At 44.6% G+C, this 19,292-nt stretch overlaps 1 protein-coding gene across 1 annotated transcript in view; it reads right to left on the bottom strand.

The window, feature by feature from the left end:
* Positions 1 to 721: 721 nt before the first annotated feature.
* creb5b (cAMP responsive element binding protein 5b) overlaps positions 722 to 19,292 on the bottom strand; it is a 40,169-nt gene continuing 21,598 nt past the window's right edge. Inside the window, exons 6-11 of the mRNA XM_079275968.1 lie at positions 18,440 to 18,566; positions 16,985 to 17,095; positions 6,550 to 6,873; positions 5,040 to 5,267; positions 4,486 to 4,594; positions 722 to 3,474 (exon numbers count right to left, since the gene is read on the bottom strand). Of these exons, the coding sequence (XP_079132094.1) occupies positions 3,320 to 3,474; positions 4,486 to 4,594; positions 5,040 to 5,267; positions 6,550 to 6,873; positions 16,985 to 17,095; positions 18,440 to 18,566 (1,054 nt within the window). The 3' untranslated portion in view covers positions 722 to 3,319. The remainder of the gene's footprint in view (positions 3,475 to 4,485; positions 4,595 to 5,039; positions 5,268 to 6,549; positions 6,874 to 16,984; positions 17,096 to 18,439; positions 18,567 to 19,292) is intronic.

Here is a 19,292-nt window from a genome sequence, read left to right as displayed (position 1 = left end):
TTGTGATTGACATCTGTTGCAGATCGGGCATTGTTTGATGAGATCTGTCCCTTCAAGTACTGTTTGGTTAGTCTAGAAAATGTCCTCCAGGGGTCACTGTGCCTAAATACATTTCATTGGAAAGTCAGAAATGAAACTATATTATTTCACTAAACCTCTGTGGGCCTTCAATGTCTTTTAAAAAAAGTTGATACAATTTAATTTCTCATTGGTTGAACTAAAGTCCTAAAAAATACTAAATGAATCTCTGAAGAATAGGGGCAACTTTGCATGTTACAACAATACACAATGCTTGTTAATTTCATTATGTTTGGCTATTGTAGTGGTTTTAAAATGTATTTGATTTGCTGCAGTATTGAGTAGTTTAAGTTGGTTCTTTTTTTGAGTTACCTGCCAAGTTTCATCAGGCAACTATCAAGATGTCTAGACAGTTTAATAATGAATGAGTATTCTAAACCTTTAAAGCACCTAACTATTTAATGAGCAGTTACGTCTCAAGGACACGCATCGGGGGGAAACTGTTGATCGGTTGATGTTAGTTTTCTTATCGTTTGATGTCGATGTTTTCTTCCACTGTTGTCCTCAAATATTCAATCCATGTCTCTAAGTTCATATTTTTCACTCTGGTTATCTGCACAGAAAATATTTGTGTCACTAGATCCCACGTACAAGTAGTAGTGACATCAAATCACGTCAGTTAATTGTTACAGAACAAGTGCTTTATTTTCATACCATAATGTAACTGCAGTGATACTTTAACATCTGTACAAATGCAAAAACAAAATTGAGACAATGTCATTACAGACACACACACAAAAATGTACAAAGTTATGCAGGCCAGAATGGATTCATCAGTTCGTTACGTATAAACAATGTATTTAAGCGCTGAAATGAGCCTCGACGTACAACAAAAGGCAACAAGTGCTATGCAAACATTATTTACAAACATGTACCACACATTTACTCCCTTCAATAAGAAAGGTGGTTTCATCACATGTACAAGATTACAGAAATTAATGAAATTATGTACAATATTTATAGTTTTAGATTTAAAATAATACAGTTATAACATCATTAATACATAGGAATTGTTCTCCACATCTCACAAATCCACAGAGACACACTCACACTGCACTCTGTCCTGTTTTTGTCTTCCTCCGCAGTAACAAAGGTTTTTTTCTGAACCTGGACCCGCTGTCAAAAATTAAACTAGAGACTCATCTCTAACTCTAAAATAGCAACATCCTCCGAATGATTCCAGTTGAAAGTGTTTTTGAGGTCATTGCCATCATTTTTACATGCGAGAGGTTAATTTGGAATGATCTATACGGCTCAAAAAACAACTTAAAATAAGGCAAGCTTCAGTTCAAAGGGTTGATACGACAAAGCCCTTTTTAAGAGAATCAATTTCTCTCATTGACATACATCAAACTGCACACACTGACTGATGACAAAAACAGTCCAAATGCATCAACAAAACTTGAATGTACCGTAACCCCTTATGAGAATAAAAATTCACATCCTTCGTCTCTATTTTTCCAGAATAAAAAGGTCTCACACGTAACCGTGCAGGTTCTTTACAATATGAGCTCTAGGTTCCCTTCCTTTATCTACAGACATGATGCATGCCAGGCACAGTCTCTCTGTAAAGCCAAACACAGTTAAGTTGCTCGCTGGTGTGTGAAAAAAGGGGGGGGGGGGATCACTGAGAATTACTCGGACCTTAATATGGCTATTCTACCCTCTGGCATGACAGAGGACAAAGTGCATAGACAGCTCTGCGATCGCTCCACCTGTCAGTGGAATGTATTTCATCCATCCTACTGTAAAACACAGTGCATTATGGTCATCATGCTAATGAGTCGACATTCCTGGTCATAGGAAAGAGAGAAAGAGGAGTTGTGGTGAACATGAGAAGGCGTGAAGTTTCAAGGCTGCAAGATAGATTTAAAAAAAAAAGGTATTACATCCATCGCCCTGCAGAGGCCTGAGAAAGAGCGGAAGAGAAATTGACGAAGAGGTCAGAGGTTAAATGGGAAGCGGGTACTTTTTCGCCTTGGTGCAGCTGGTTGTGGGCTTACATACATCCACGACAAAACCAACAACAGAGGAAACTCATTGATAAAACACAGAGAATAAAAAGGGTTTGATTGTTTGAAGAGAACGATTTGCTGTCTACAGAAAGCCAACAAAAGATTTTAAGAACGATTCAGGCACATTGTGACATTTTGAAAAGCACAAGCATAAACTGCTCCTCTTTAGAAACCGTAAAACACTGAACCAGTTGTGGGATGCCAGTCAGAAATAAAAAAAATCATGCGCACAGTCACTTTCTCCCACACTTTTTTTTAGTTTTTCTTTCTTTACACACCTGCTGAACTTTGTTCTGCAGAGGAAAGAAGGCAAAACACAATAAACATAAACTAACTTGCATACTCGAAAATGATGGAGCCTAGAATCCAGATGTACAAACACGCAAGAAGAGGCCTCAACGATTAAAGCTTCAGTTGGTCCTGGAGTTTGTTTCAGCTGCCTCACTGGTATCACAGTGTGCAGTTCTGTAGCTGTAACAGCATCGTATGTCCTTGGGACCAGAGTGGCTTGGCCATGCTGATCAGAAGGTGGACATACAGTAGAGACGGTGATCAATACTGCAATGTATTGCTTCCAATTGATCATGTTTTCGCTGTCGTGCTGTATTTCATGACACTCGTTAAGAACACCGCTGACAGGGAAAAGGTTAACGGTCATATTCGTTTCTAGGAAAGAAAAGGATCATTACAGCTGCTTGCATATTCCTGTCTTCAAGACATCATAGGGACAGTTTGACTTGGCAGCAACTTCCCACTCACATAGTGTCCGTTGCATACACTCAACATACTGTCCGTAAGTGATATTCAGAGAACACATTGACTCATTGTTCAGTCCATAAGGATTACAGAGATGTCAGGTCTGCTAATAGGGATGACAGTCTGAGGCTTATGTCGCTGTCCTCTGGTTCCATGACCACCATGGTCCTTTTTGTACCATTAAACAATAGAAAAAGTCACTTAAATGCTGCATGAGATTAGCAAAACTGCCTTTTTTTTGCTAAAAGCATAAAAACAGGTAAAAAATAAAAAAGAGGCAACAAACTAAAGGACATTAATGGGTTAATAGGGTTGGTCTATAAAAATACATACTGTAGCTACTGTATAAAGAACAGCCTCACAGGCCTTTGAGGTTTTTCTTGATGGAGGGAACGAGGGAGGTCAGCTTGTGCAGCTGGCAACCCTCAGAACGCAAGGGGGAGGGGGGGGGGTAATAGTCTCTCTCGTCCCTAGTGAATGGGGTTAATGTCTGTGCGGTGATTGATTTGCCCGTGCACACCGCTGCCCCCTACAGTTGTGGTGGAGGTGGTGATGGTGTTGTGCTGGATGACCTGCTGCTGGGAGCACTCTGGCGCTGGACTGCCCGCCTGACTGCTTTCTGGACCTGAGGAGACAGTAGAGACATCAGTGAGGACGGACAACATGTGCGTAGATTAGTGCAAGTACTGTGACCTTCATGCTTCTCCACAGAGGCTTCACAATATAATGTGACAGGAAAACAAATGACAATGAACGATATCAAAATAAACACAGACCACATGATTGTAAAATAAACCAACCAGCTTTATTAGCAGAAACAGACAAATGTCAACATATGACACACTATATTCACACCCAACGTCTCACCTGTCATCCCAAAAATAGACGATAAATGGAAAGCACAAAAATGGTAAAGTGACTCCATAAACAAGCCTGATGAAGTTCGGACACATTGAAGGGGACATCTGTACACGAGACTCATCAATGAAAGTCTCTCCCAGCCCAGTCTGGGAGTTGGTTCTCTTCTGTATAAAAGAACCATTCAGCCAGGGGGGATGTGAGCCTTATTTTCCTGCAGTAAAGTCACATAGGGAGGGGCCTTATCCTAATTACATGGAAATGTCACTTGTATCCGTATCAAAGGGTGGGGCTCTGATGTCATGCGCGGCTGAGCTGAGGCACAGTCCGGTAATCAGTGAGCATCTTGGGGCATCCATGAGAGTTTGGATGCCAGTGTGCGGCCCGTGACGTCTTTCTCACATTGAGTCTCGGCTGCCTCTGTACGGAGGTGCTGTCAGATGGAAAAAACGGACTCATACGGGATTCAGACTACCAACTCCCAGTCCAGGCTGGCTACCAGAGTGTGCAACACCCATATGTGAAAGGAAGAGTCCTGCCATGAGCGTGGGAGCTGGATAGCAGCACATAGGAGCGAAGAGTCCTGGCAGTCACTGTGTGTCCATCACACTTCAGTCTGTAGAGTTTAAATCTTTCCTCTGGCAAGACAATTAACATTTCCCCGCAGTGCTATCTGCACTGTATGGCTATGGCACACAGATGAAGGTGTGTTTTTGTTCAAATTCCCAAGTATGTATGTGTGTGTGTGTGTGTCTGTGTCTATGTCTGAGCTACTCACTGAGGTAACCTTGGGACTCTTTCTGCATAGTGGTGATGGGACAGTCCTTGTGTGTGAGGAGAAGCTGCTTGAGTTGGGTCACCTCGTTCTTCAGCATGGTCACTTCATTCTGAAAACACAGAAGAATTTTAAGTCCATCATCCAGGGAATCAACAATTTACGCAGGCTACGTTATTATCCTTAATCACTTGTATGGAAAACAAACTGTTCATTTACAACTTGCATTCGGCTTAAGAATCTCAATATTTAACTGCAATTTGGTTACAAATTTTGGAGTTTGAAAGATGTTTACCAGACAGGGAAGGTCTAACAAAAGTTTCAGTGGCATTATGGGAATTGCAGGATCTTTTCTTTTTTTGGAGCTCTGCAGCTTTGATTTTTACAAACTGACTGATTGTAAGTGTTGGACATTTACACATTCTCACACCAATCCAACTTGTTGCCATCATCTCTGGTCCAAAACGGGACAACAAACGTTAAGTTCTTGCTGAGGAGCTGTGTCAAAAATACATGCTGACTGTTGCAGTTTGCAACACCTGAAGTTCATAGTGTACCTGAAGCTGCATGTTGGTCTGAGTGAGCTCTTCTGCCTTCTTCTCCAATGAAACCACCCACACTTTCCTCTTCTGTCTGCATCTTGTTGCTGCCGCTCTGTTCCTTTCCAGAAACTTCCGCCGACGTTCGTCCGGATCTTCGTCCACTACTCGTCGGCGCCGTCCACCGCTGGGTGGTGGAGACTGCAGTGTCTGCGTGGGGTGCATCTGCTGGGTTGCAGGCGACATCTAAAGCATGGGGAGAAAGGTATCAGCTCTCTGATGAGACCGTGTCTGTCTGTCTGTCACCATCCAACCAGACATGTAACCATTCTGACACACCTAGGAAACAGCCACCTGTCTGCTATCAATGCTCTTGCTTCTATACACGACCTCCTGCAGCTATTCCCAGTCTGGCAACTTCCCCAAAAACAACATCTGGTTGTGCCACATGCCCTGTGAGCTGGGCTGTGGGCGTCAGGGTGACAGAGTGAGTGAGTGACTGGTCTGATTCACCAGCCTGCCCACCTTGTTAAAGAGGTGTCAGGAGGCAGTTTTCCACCGCCCACTTCCACTCAGACTAACACCACCGGACACAGTCAAAAGACTCATTTCTAAAAACATACATACACTGACAGATCTTGACATATACTTGGCAAGGTCAAGTGTTTTCATTCTTCAGATCATTACCATTTTAATGAGGACCATGGAAAATACAAGCTGCTTTAATGGCCTCTGTGCATACAGAGAGTGTTGTTTCAATGCCTTAATGATACATTTGGAACAGACGGTGAATTGCATTTCTTGATGTCGGACTGTCCTTCATCCAAAATGCTTGGCACTGCAGAGGCCGTTAGACAATGCAACGGACAAAGTGTCTTACATCATCTTGTTTTTTAAGCTGTGAGTAATATTTTTAAACTTTGAATTAGAATTAAACCAAATGTATTCACGGCTAAGATGTTCCAGGACTATTAGCCAAGGCCATCTGGTCATCATCAGGACCAGCATTTATAAAACTTCTTCAGCACCTGGAGAATGTTGTGGCCACATAATTGCAGCTTGGCAGTGCAGGATGGCATGGCGCTTAGTTTTCAAAAGACAGCACTGAGCATCCATTATAATGGCTACTTTATGGCCTCTTCTTGACCCTTTCCCTTCATGGCAGGCATCCGATACTGACCTGAAGCTGACCAACCTCAAAAGAAAAAAAATACCTTTGAGGTGGTTGCCAAGAAACTACTACTTGTCAGGGAAAATGTGTTCATCCATTGACTTACAGCGAATTTTAAGCTTAATTTCAGCTATACTGTACTGCTATATATCACTAAATCACTAAAAGAAAACAGCTTGAAGGGTTAGTAAAGTCCTACCTTGTTTTTAGTCATGATACAGATAGATGATATACAGCGGCTTCTAGCAGCATGAGAGGTATTAATGTGCAGTGTAGTAAATGTGTTATTGAACTTGTGGCTCTGCCTTTGGCTTGTCTAAAAGCTTCGTCTCTCCCGGGAATATGTGCTTTGCTTACATGTGAAGCGGAGTGCATTGGAGGGTGCGGTGAGGTCTGGTGTGGGTGCCCGGGATGGAGGTGGGGATTGTGGGAGTTGTGATGGGGGTTGTGTCCCTGCGGGTGGTGGTGTCCACCCTGGCCGTGGCTCTGGCTGTGGTGGTGGTGGCCGTGGTGCTGGTACGCGTGGGGAGGGGCTTGCAGGTGCTGGTGCGGGTGTGAGTGCATGTGATGGTGGGCGCCTTGCTCCTGCCGCGATGACATCATCTCCATCATGTGGCCCATGGAGTTCATGTTGCCGTTGGCGATGGTACCCGGATGGTGTGAAAGTGCAGCCTTCAGCCTCTGAGTAGACAAAGTGGACACCAAACACAATGTTCAACAACATTTTCCGTTAAAAATATCTTTTTAAAGTTGGTACATGCTCTCATCAGTGTTCTGATTATCAACAGTTACAGAGCGGGTTCATGAGCTGACTAGGAGATGATGAATGGCTCCATAAATCCACATGTCAAGAGAACAAATCAAAGCCACTTAGGCTGTCCTCTGTCTCTCCTTCAGTCTTGTCCTTCTCCCGCTTTACCTTCCGTGATTGCCATCCCACTCGTCCCTCCTCCTCATATTTCTAACAGCCTCTCCCTTCTCTATGCATGTGTGTGTGTGTCCGGATGTCTGCCTGTGCGATGAGCTTGCTGGCAAGGTGTGAGCCTGACTGCTACCTTGCTGTTGACCCAGCAGGAGGTTTGTTGCTTTAACCGTGTGGTCTACTTAGCCATGACTGGACCGGTGTCTCATGAGCGGCCTGGGAGAGAGAGGAGCGAGAGAGGCTCTCTAAAGGTACGCTTGTGTTGCCAGTGTTTACTGAATGCACCTCTCCTTGAGAGTCTGTTTTTCTGGGCATCACATAAAGACAACCGCAAGACCAGAATATTTTTTCAACCCAAATATACAAGTGCCAAAGTATAGTATGTCATCAGGCTTCATCTGTTGTACACAAACCTAGACAAGTAAAAAGAAAACTCCATGTCTGAACCATTTCATGACTTATTTACATTTGAACCGCTTCAGGAATAACCGGTTGAGAGAGTGTTGAGACAGTTGAAGTTTGATCAATGCCAAGTTCACTGCTGGCGTGAATAAATTGTTTAATAAACCTAAATAAATGCTTAGGTCCATTCTTATATCCTGTCCACAATTAGTACATTTGTCACTTGTAGTCAAATGTTAGGAACAAAACTGAAAACAAAGGCATTCATTGAAAGGCTACTGTTGTGAATTCCACAAAGTTTTCTATTCTCTTTCCCAGTGCACTCTTTCCTCCCTCGTCTCCCTTCCCCCTTCTCCCAGCTGCTGTCAGTGAGTCCATGCTGCGTCCAGGGCTCCATATCTTTTAACAACCTTCACATTCATGATTCCCATAGGGAATGGCATCCAGCTGGTGTGGATCACAACGCTAAGACACGACCAGAGCACAGCATCAGCCCTCCACTCCTCTCTCACACTGTTCATGAGTGGAAAGCTTTTTACCAGTAGGGAGGAGACACGGTCAAATAAATCACTTTAGAAGTGCGGCAACCATAAAAGTGCATACCCTCCTGGTTTGTATTATATTTACATATTGCATATGTGTTTGTGAAAGGATTTATTTCGTAGTCCAGTTGTCTTTACTTGGCTTTCCATGCACAGCTTGTGTGATATAACAGCACATGGAACCAGCAGAGTTAAAGTGAGACCTTGCCAAGCCTGTTTTTTGAGTGTAGTTTCTGCTTCTCAAACCAAGGGATGCCTGACATAGCAAAACAACACCACATCATCATGATAAGGATTTCATCTCTTGTCCCTCATTATTAATGTTATTCTAAATGTTCCCTTTTAATGTTGAAATACATCTGATTGCACCACAGCCTCAGCAGCACAACTCTCAGGGGCCACAACCCTCCGTCTTTGCGACGGGTGAGACAGGGGTTAAAACACCACAGAGTGTACACCAACACACAGCGGGGGGCCACAGGCCTGCAGCTGTCTCCACAGCATCACAGATATACTGAGACTCGTTGAGGGTAACAAGTGGCAGCGAGTGAGTCTGACTTACTGTAATACATTGTTACTATCAACAGTATTAGTTACGTTTTTGTAGCGGATTTTGTTCAGTATAAACATGCATAAATAACAGCTAGTTGACATGCAACTTAAACAGAAAATGGATTTAAACAAGCTTACAGATATCAATCAGAGTCACCAGTGTCGACAAGGACATCTTCCATGTATCACAGGATGAATTCTGAGGCTGACAGCCCACACTAAACAACTTCCCTTCAGCCTTCAGCCTGTCAGTCAGCACCAGAGAGGTGAGGCCCTCCCCTCTTGTGAAAGAAAAAACAACAAGAGTTTGACAATCTCCTGCCACACTTAGTCACAGAGCAGGCAATCACCTGAATGGACATGAAGCCAAAAGAATCTGCTGGCTGCCGGTCTACCTCTCTACTGTGTTTTTGAGGTAAAGTAGTTTGTGTGAAGGTAAGATGCTCATCCGCAGCTGCCTGACTCTCTGTCAACCAGGCTCCAGGGGAAAAGGACAGAGAGGGTAAAAGGGAGGTGAAGGGGGGCAGTGAGAGAGAGAGAGACCAGGGGTGGGGGGGGAGATTAGATGGCTTCTAGTGTCTCCTCCCCACACACATCAGCCCAAGACAGCTAGTGCTCATTTATCAGTGTCTCTGAGAGCTGTCCAGCTGGCAGTGCAGCGCTATCTGTTTATTAATTGAATTAGCCTGCATCTGAAGAGGCCCAAGAGTGTCAGGGTACAGAGGCAGGTCAAAGAGCGGAGGGGCCTCTCCAAACGCTGTAGTGGGGATGGCCACAAGCCGGATTAAGACAAAACACAAAATAAAAGGACCATGCATGATAAGAAACAAAGGAAAGTGTAGCAAGAGAAGACAATAGATGACTTAAATAAATAGTGTTACAGTAACACACTCAAAACGTATTGTCAAAAGAGAAAACCCTTACCGTGATGTAAACTTATTCCTCAGGCTATCTCTGCACGAGTGCCTGCTACTGCTCCATCTGAAGTTGAGACTCCAGCCCAGTTAAACCCACCTCTGCCAAAACTTAAGTCTTTGTATCCAGAACCACAGTGACGCAACTATGGGACGTTAGCAGAGCGATGATGAGCAGGCTGTGATTCTTAAACACCTTCATCAGCTCCCTAATGACTGTCTAACACATGGTTGCATTTCCCCAGACTGCACTAAGCACAAGAACTTAACCACCACGTTCATTTTACTCTAATAACACACACACACACACACACACATATATACATTTCTCCTGCAGCAACATGGCCGCTACAGAAAACAGTCATTAAATCAGCGCAGGTGTTAGCCTGTGGCGGCACAGGGCGCTCACAGATGGGATGGCACGCAGTCTGTCCAACCACTGTCTGCCCTGCTGTTGTTGGGAATTGGGAAAACGACACAAGAAGATGAGCAGCCCATGACACCATGAAGACATGTCAGCTTCTAGCAGGGCTAATCTATAAACTAGCAGTCTATGCAATCACATGCAGTTGACACATCATTTCATGCATTCTGTAAGTAGTAAGCCTATTGATTTTCCATTGTTAAAACACCATCCCTGGTTCAGCCATCTTTTGCCCAGAGGGGAGGTGTCTCCTCTCAGATCTTTGCCCCCTGACCTCTCCACTCCCTCTCCTTTTTTAGGCTTTTCTCATTTATGTGGTTTCAGGGACACCAGGTGATCACCCATTAATGATATTTATTAATGGCCGCTTCCTCTCTGACACAGGGGGCTTTGAGTGATGTCGCTGTGAGTGCTCTGGGCACATCCTGAGAACACACTCAGGTTGCTCCTCGCCAGATGACTTCATATCTATTAACCCTGGGAGGAGGAAGCAAGAGCACAGAGCAGGTACAAAGGGAGGAGACCACACCCGCCTCAGGATGGGTAAATCACACCCAGCGAGGTCAGGGTGAGCACTTTTATTCCCCTTAAAAGTGGAGCAGTGTACTATCAGGGGACCTGTGGACCTGTGGCGCCGTCCAGCAGATTTAACCAGTCTGTGGAGTCATTGTTTAAGTGCAAAAAGATCACAGTTTTAAATGGAGATCTTCAGCTGCACATTAAAGACTCCATGGAGAAAGCTTAAAGCTTCTGTCTGTGTCTGTCAGCCTTTTCTTTTCCACTATAACAGCACAGTGATCATGTTTTAAAACACAATATTTCTAATTGCATGATATATCATAGCTGTAACATTCCTGGCAGTGTTTTTCGTGGGCCAAAGCCCCCCCTAGCTCTCTAAACCCGACATGGGTTCACCATATGCAGTTGAAAGCAGGAGTTTGGCGCCGCTGCTTTGCCAAGCACTCAGAGGATCTAATTCCATCCTCCTCATCTCCACCACCACCACTACCCACCCGTGCCTGTCTGCAAAACCCACCCTCTGTGCCCTAAAACTCCACGCCCCCATTAGTTCAATTTTATTAGATTTCCCTCTCGCCCAGAGAGGCAGTAACGTGTGCCCCCCTCTCCCCCTCTCTCTCTCTTTCTCTCACACACACCTCTTCCCTGTTCCTCCACCCCCTCTTCCTCTGCTTGCCAAGAGCTGGGGACTGTTAAACTGATTTCCTCGGGGAATGGAGAGGCAGACAGTCTGATGGGAGGGCTGTTATGTCGCCCCCGCTCTCCTCTCACAGGTTCTGGGCCAAGCTGATCAGAGCCGGGGCCGAACAAACCGTCCCCGTGGTTCCAGACACAGACGGGGAGATGGAGATAGTCCGGGTGTTCTGCCATGGCCCGACGCTCAGGGGACCCATGGCGGTACGGGCGCAGCAGGGCACACACCCACTGAGGAGCATGCTCCAAACCATGCACTCATACTCTTGGCAGCTCCTCTCCACCCTGTCAAGTTAATGGATGGGCCTCTGACTCCAGTCTGTATATCCCCACTGTTCCCTCTCGTGTAAAGCCCTGCTCTAGTGCAGCCTACATGGTTATCACGACACCCACTGCCACAATCTTGAATACAGAAAATGCCTCAGAGCAAGCCAGACAACGAGAGCATGAATACAACATAAACCCACAACATATGTCTTCATTTGTATAGCATCAAAAGCAACACGCAAATTATGTGTCATCATGCTAATTCGATCAAACATCAATTTATGCGTGCTTAAGACAACTGACCTCAAATATTTGTCTATTTCAGCTGAAACAGGACCCTCTCACTATTTACAGACATTATACATATTCAAGCTGTTTCAGTTAGACATTTGCATTGGGATCCCACTTTGTTAAGACACCCACAGGCACGAGATTCCAATCTGTCAAAATGACAGAGAAGCAAAGAGAAAGGAATATGAAAAAAGAATCACCATGAAGAAAACAGAGGTGGGTCGAATGTGTAAAGCATTAACTCGTTAGGAGATGAGGTAGTGAACTAACTGCTCAATATTGCCGATTTTATCAGACTGAATATCTCTGCCACAACAGACTTTTTTCCCCTCCAGTGTTTGGGAGGTCATTTTGGAATCGCTCACTGCTCCAGGAAGGCTCATGGTGGCTGGACCGGTCCAGTCTGGCCCGTGTGGTCATGGCAGCTGGTTTACCCAAGCTGGGCTCTACCGGAGCCCCGTCCCATTCACGGGCCCTGAACCATGACCAAATGGCCTTCACATACACCTCCCATCAGCACAGCTAAAACAACACGCAGTCATCCAAAGACAAACAGATGCGACACTCTGCGCCACAACTGCCACCCCCCCCCCCCCACACCTCTATTAAATAATGTGGAAAAAGAAATCTTGATAGTCTTTAGCAAATATATCCAGAGTCTAATATTATTCTATTATTCAACCGTGGTCAAACACAACTGCAGTTAAACCCATTGTTCATAATAACAACAATCCTGTTGGTGAATAACACGAACAAAACCTGTCAAATGAGAGGCAGCCCATCTTGAAACACAGCATGTTCGTTTACATCTGATTTACTATTACTACGGTATGTATGCAGTCCACTTGTCTCACTGGCAACACAGTGAGGCAGTGAGAGAGGGGCCCCTCTCTGGTCTGTGTCCAACACTGATAAACTGGCAGACACACATTGATCCAGCAGCTCCTCAGCGCTGCACTCCACGCTGCTGAAACCACTCGGCCTCCATAGCAATAGAAAGAGACATCACATGTTTATCAACTACAAAACTGACTTTGCATCCAAGCGCTGACATTTCTCAATGCAACACTGCATCTCAGCGGTATCTTGCCATGCGCTGCGTGTCCTGGTTTGACTGCTGTTTATCGCACACCCACACGTTTACTTAACTAACCACACATATGTACATAACAGCTGCATCAAATACCATCTTCCAACTCCAACTTTATGGTTTGTTTTAGCCCACTTGGTCCACAGATGTGTTTTGACTCGAAGGACAATGATTGCCAGAGAGGGTGCCAATGCACTGAAAGCAAGCCATTCGCAAATACACGATTGTGAGTATGCACACAAACATATACAGTACACATACACAGAGTCCATAGCTCAGTGAAGCAGCCTGCAGATTCAGCTGTGTTCTTAGCTCACCGTCCCTCTCTAATGACCTCATACCCTAACAATGTCACCATTCATACAGATGTTGCTTACAAAACCTGGAGTCAGACTCCTATTGTGTGCACTGCTCCTCCTCACAACAAGAAGTTTAGCCAGAGGTGCTCCCCTACGGTGGAAGGAAATGAATGGAACACGGAATTGGGTTACCATGTACACTGATAGTTTAACTGCGTACTTCATGCTGAGCTAATTGCCCAATCAATCACCGAGTAGCAAAGTTGAAAACTGACAAATCATTTTTTCTTGGAATTTCTTCACAGTACATGCATGTAACTTTCGAATTTTTCACTTGTTCGCTGTTTAGGGCAACACTTGAAAATTCAGCCTATTAACCCGTAACTACACTGAAACATAAGAACAGTAAGGGTTGTGTAAGTGAAATGTAAAAAGCTACATTAGCGAGCTAGAAACACTTTGATTATTGGTCCTCCTGTGTCCTATGAAATGTTTCTTTAAGAGAGGCACTGTTTTTTCCCCTCCTCAAGTAAAAAGGAGTACTTTTAGAGCATGCCAGGAATTATGTCATCCACCCATCTAGTGCCAGCTCAACAGCCAAGACAGCTGCAGTGAAGGAACATATAGTATTGTTTACCTCGTAAAAAAACTCAGCACCTAGCCTGACGCTTAGTGACACATTTATTGTCCTTAGTAACAATGTAAACAATAGATAATTGGGAGATAATATAAAACACATTTTCATACATCAGCCCCAAACTGTTTCAAAGCCCTTCTATCTGAAATTAGCAGGCAAGCAGGATGTGTGGAAAGCACGGAGCTCATTTAAAAAGGGACACAAAAACAATGCAGAATTTGACCACAGACATGAGCCGACTCCCACAGTGGGCACTCACAGATGTTATTTAGAACCAACTTGATCAGGGCCTGTTTGGGCTTCCCTTGTTATAGATGAGAAATGATCGTGAATGTCTTTCATCACACAAACAAAGGTACAAAAACCATCTGCGCAAGGGATGTAGGTATTCAGGGGAGAAAACAATGCACGTATGCACATGTGTGCTTATACTGCATGTCCACCAGCATGCATGTGTTATGTGCATGTGTGTACATCTCATTTGATGTTGTTTTTAAGTACCTGACTGTCAATGAATGTCCAAGTATGTGACACCATGCAAAGGGGATGACACAGAGCTGGAGCAGTCAGTGAGTGTGTGAGTGTGTGTGTGTGTGTGTGTGTGTGTGTGTGTGTGTGTGTGTGTGTGTGTGTGTGTGTGTGTGTGTGTGTGTGTGTGTGTGTGTGTGTGTGTGTGTGTGTGTGTGTGTGTGTGTGTGTGTGTGTGTGTGTGTGAATGTGTGACTGTTTGCAAGGCCCTGTGGAGAGCTGGCTCTGAGCGTTGACGCAATGCTTTGGCCGGCGTGCTGTGGAACTTGGCCTCCTCTCTGCAGCGCTTCCTCTACGCTGTGAGGGTCAACTATCCCACAACCTCCAGCACACAACACACACCATTCTATTCCCCAGACCACAACAGAGCAGAACACAACCACACCCGGCACCATGAGCACCCAGTCCTTCACAAGAAGAAGAAAAAAACAAAAACACACTTGAACTAAAACTAATAAAACACTCCCAAACAACCAGCTAAAAGCTAAGAGGGAAAAACATACAAATCAGTTACTGCACCATCGGGCTTTGCTGTACCACTTAAACGATGGCACTTCGGGAGAGAATCAGAGATATAAGGGAACAAAGATGGGCACTGATGCAGATAGAGTCTTTGGCGCAGAGAGCACAAACAGAGAGCTTAGAGCGAGATATGAGTCCCCAAGGGGCCACAGCAGTCCTTCGGCTCATTAACTATTTACACCAGAGACAGGCCTCCCTGCTGCTCTGGCCCACCACAAAATCAATTAGCCTTCATTAGCCGAAGCTCTGGGCCTGCTCTCTCTGGCAGGGGAGGGTTAATCCTACTACCGAGGCCTCCAGTTACCACAAAATATCAAAATAAATCACAATATGATCAAACATGCATGCATACATACAGAGTAACAACATACAGAGGAAACAGAAGTCCTTTCATGTCACTTTGCAAAGAATTCTTCCAATTTCTCACCCTCACACACAGTTTAGTGTCTCAGAATATCGATACCATCTCTCGCCTTTCAACTCCCCTGCTCACTCTGCCTGTCTATCTATTTCCTTCATGTCTATCAAAGTCCCACTCAATCCCCTCCTCCACTCGCACGATGTAAACGTTGAGCAGAAAGAGTGCATCCAGGTCCGTGCTCCGGGGGTGTGGGGTTACAGTGAGGAGATTTCCCATTGGTGGAAAGTCAACATGGTCGGAGTAATGCGATTAGGGCCGGATTGAGAACGTCGCAGGGGACACATGGGCCTGATCATGGCCCAGTTATCCGATAGCGAGGCCGTATTTATCGACCTGGCCCGGGCACGGATATTACAGACATTAGAAACCCTGTCTATGCTTATGAAACCTACGCTGGAGATCGCACTCTGATAACACAATTGGTCTCTCACTTTTTGTCCACAATCACGGAATTCCATCAGTTGTGTTCAGCCATCAGGGAGCAGAATCTCAATTGATCCACATTTGGTTGCTGCGCCTCGTGTCTGAATGACCAACTGACCAGAAAGTTGCATGGTCGCGGGGCCTGTCGCCATTTAGTGACTTCATATGTTTATGGGAGGACTAGCAGAGTATTTACAATTCAATTACATAGATAGGAGGAGGGAAAAAAGAGTAAGATCTGCCTGGATGATGGCCAGGGGAGAGATAAGCCTAATACACTAATATTGTGTTACCCCAGCGTGTTACCATAGGAACAGTTGAAGAGATTCAGAAGACTACAAAGACGATCAATCTTGAGAGAGCATGAGGAAGAGGGAGAATTAAATGCCCTGGGAATGCTCCCGCTCTACTCTATCAGAGCAATAACTCTTCTAATGACCTCTGCTACCTTCTCTCTCTCTCTCTCTCCCTCCCTCCCTCTCTCTCTCTCTCTCTCTCTCTCTCCCTCCCTCTCTCTCCCTCTCTTCCCCCCTCTCTCTCTCTCTCTCTCTCCACAAGATGTTTCTGTCCAGCAAATTCAGCTATCAGTGAACCTTTCCAAACACAAAAAGCAGCCAATGCTTTTCATTATGGACTGTGATTTTTTTTTTGGATATCCAAGTCATGACACTTGCTTTTATTTCTATGCCGCCTTTTCCATTTGCAGAGTTATTTATTTTGAAAACAAAGATTGGCTGGTGGTCATGTTGCCACAGGATTTATCAAGTCTTATCACCCCGAGCGTAACTGTCCGTCCATTTGACATTAATCAGGTGTATAGCGTCAGTCATTGGCATCAGTATTAGCAGTGCTAACATGCAAAGCTGAAGCGAGTGGAAGGGTTCTTTCTGTTCATTTGTTTCGTCAGTGGGTCTTCTGACTCTCGCTCTTTCTGTCTCTCCTCTCTCAGCTACGTCTCATTCCCACTGCTCTGACTGCCTGCTTTGTGAATGATGAGGTCATTTGAGTTTTTTCCCTGCTGTGTTAAACGAGTGCTAACAAGTTGCAGGACCTACAAAACATGTTCTGTACATTAAGATATACATCAGGCAGTCGGTGGGCAGCCCAGCCACAACCACATAAAGGGCCCTTTATTCCAGCCAGAGTCTCCAGCGCTGCACTGGCAGGTTCAGACACAGCTTTGATTACACACTAAATGATGAAATCCACACAGACCTAAGAGCACAGCTTTGCTGGCACAGCCCAGTGGAAAAGAAAGTTGCAACACGTTGAGCTTGAGCGTGTGCACTTATGTAAGTGTGTGTATGAATGTGTATGTGTCCATGTGAATACATGCGTACACTCACCAGTTTGGCTTCTGAGTGCATGGAGGGAATGTGAGTGGAAGAGCAGGAGCTGTTGTGGGCGGGTCCTTGCATACCCATCATATTGGAGCCCATTGACATTTGTCTCTCCATCTGAAGATTACAATAACAACAGTCAAACTTTCAAGAAATATTATTCCCATGTACCACAAAACGTTTTCTACAAGGTGAATCATCAAAAAACAATTCATTTAGCGGTGATCTACGCAATGTTTTTGTCTTACCAAGATGCTCAAGATAACTATTTTAACAAAAGAAGTGTTTGAATATCAAGTGTGAGACTCTATATAAATCCTGCAGCACAGTAGGCTGAGGGGGATGAGGTGAGAGAGCATGAGAGCCTGATTTCTCATGACAGGCTGCACTGTGCACAGTTCTGTGTGATGATAACTGGAGCTGACCCAAAACAGGAAGCCAGCACGGAGGGACTTAACACAGGAAGCCGGTGCAACAGGGGTATGTGTGTTTCTGATAATAGTGAGGTGGATGTCACTCAGACCAACATATCAAACCCCGGCGCCTCCTGGTGCAGGATGTGTTAACAAGGTGAACGAGATGTGAGTAGGTGTGAGTTAGTTATATGAATGCATTTGAATCTGTCTTCATGTGTGTATGTGTGTGGTTTCTGCCTGCCTCTTAGTGACCCTGGTCAGTGTGGCCATGTGTCACAGCTGAGACCTGAATGTGGGGAAATCAGCTGGTTAAGCTGAGAGGGGTGAGAGGTCACCTGCGCAGGGCGATGATGTGAGCAGTGCTCACTGAGCAGTATACACGCAGGAAAGGAGAAACCTTTGTGTGAGCGTCAGCATGCACACGTGTGTGAGCTGCTGTGGCCTCCCAGCTGCTGAACTCTGGGTGGTGTGCTGGTCTCCATGGGGAATGGCCCCTCTCCACCCCCCCCCCCCCCTTTTGCCTGACCCCCGCTTCTCCCCCCTCGTCCACAGAGACTCAGTCCTAGAACCTGACACACAGCCTTAATTGCACTAAGTGTGTTTTGTGTAAAAATATCACCCAAACCTGCACCCCTTTCCTGAACCGTCAATCTTCCCCAAAATCGCTTAGCTCTTAATTTAATAAACATGGGAGTTTTTTTAGTCCATACCATAAACACAGGCTGTCTTGTGTTACAATGAGAACATATGTTGTATCATTAGAATCCTGATATGAGGAGCTTTCTCTGGGTTGTTATCATTCCCCGCTTCCCAAAGTCGGTCCTCTAAGTCTTTTTGGCATAATTACAATAAAGTCTATATTCTAAACCAAGATTCTAAACCCTTCCTTAAAAACTGTGCCAAATCATTTTAGTGGTGATGGAAAACATCCCAAACTAATACGTAGTTGATGTGCAGTCTGAATTTACACTGTGGTCACATATGAGTGAGTGACTCTGCCTCTGCATGTGAGTGAATGTGCTCTGTGCACTGTTGTTGTACTCACAGGCATCAGCACGGCTGAGGAGCCAGGCATGGTCGGGTCTGGCAGAGTTCCAGGCATGGAGGCTGGCAGAGGCTGTCTCTGTCTGTTTCGTAGGTGCAGCAATGAGGACAAAGAGCCGGGGACAGGCCTGAGAAGACACACACACACACACACACACACACACACACACACACACACACACACACACACACACACACACACACACACAAGTTCATGTTTCGTTGTTCTTTGGTCATATGTCAACATCAAGTCCAACTAGCACCACCTTTACGGTGCTAGTTATAAGTTATAACGTGAAGCATCCATAAGTGGTATAAACACACAATGGCTGCCTAATAACACCAAATAACATCGCTGTAATCATATCTAACAATATGACACACGTGAAAATAACTTTTCATGGTCCATCTTCTCGATTTGTTCCGGAGCTTTCAGCCTCATCAGCAGATAGAGTTTGCTCAGAGTAAACAAGTAAATAATGATGTCAATACATATAAATTACAGTAAGTAATTTGTCAATAAATGAAAAAAATAAACATACTTATTAATACTACTCATTTCATATTCAGACAAAATATGAAGATGTATTTTCAATGATTGATTGTGTTATATCCATTTTTGACAAATACATTAATAAATACCCCTTATATTGGCAGTATTTACAGTACACGGACCACAGTATAAAGTCATAGCAGTATAAATCATTCATTAACTGTTCAATTTCTACAGATAAATGCTAAAGGTTTAAAATAATATTGATGTTTATGTTATGTTTTAAACCCAAGTTCAAAAGCAGTTTACAAAATGCCTTAGCCTGAAAAAAAACCCTTGAGCTATTCTGCAATGTCAGATC

This window comes from Melanostigma gelatinosum, assembly GCF_949748355.1.
Source record: "Melanostigma gelatinosum genome assembly, chromosome: 9".
Taxonomy (NCBI): domain Eukaryota; kingdom Metazoa; phylum Chordata; class Actinopteri; order Perciformes; family Zoarcidae; genus Melanostigma; species Melanostigma gelatinosum.
Note: the sequence above shows the minus strand (reverse complement) of the source record. Positions and strands in the feature narration are given on the sequence as shown.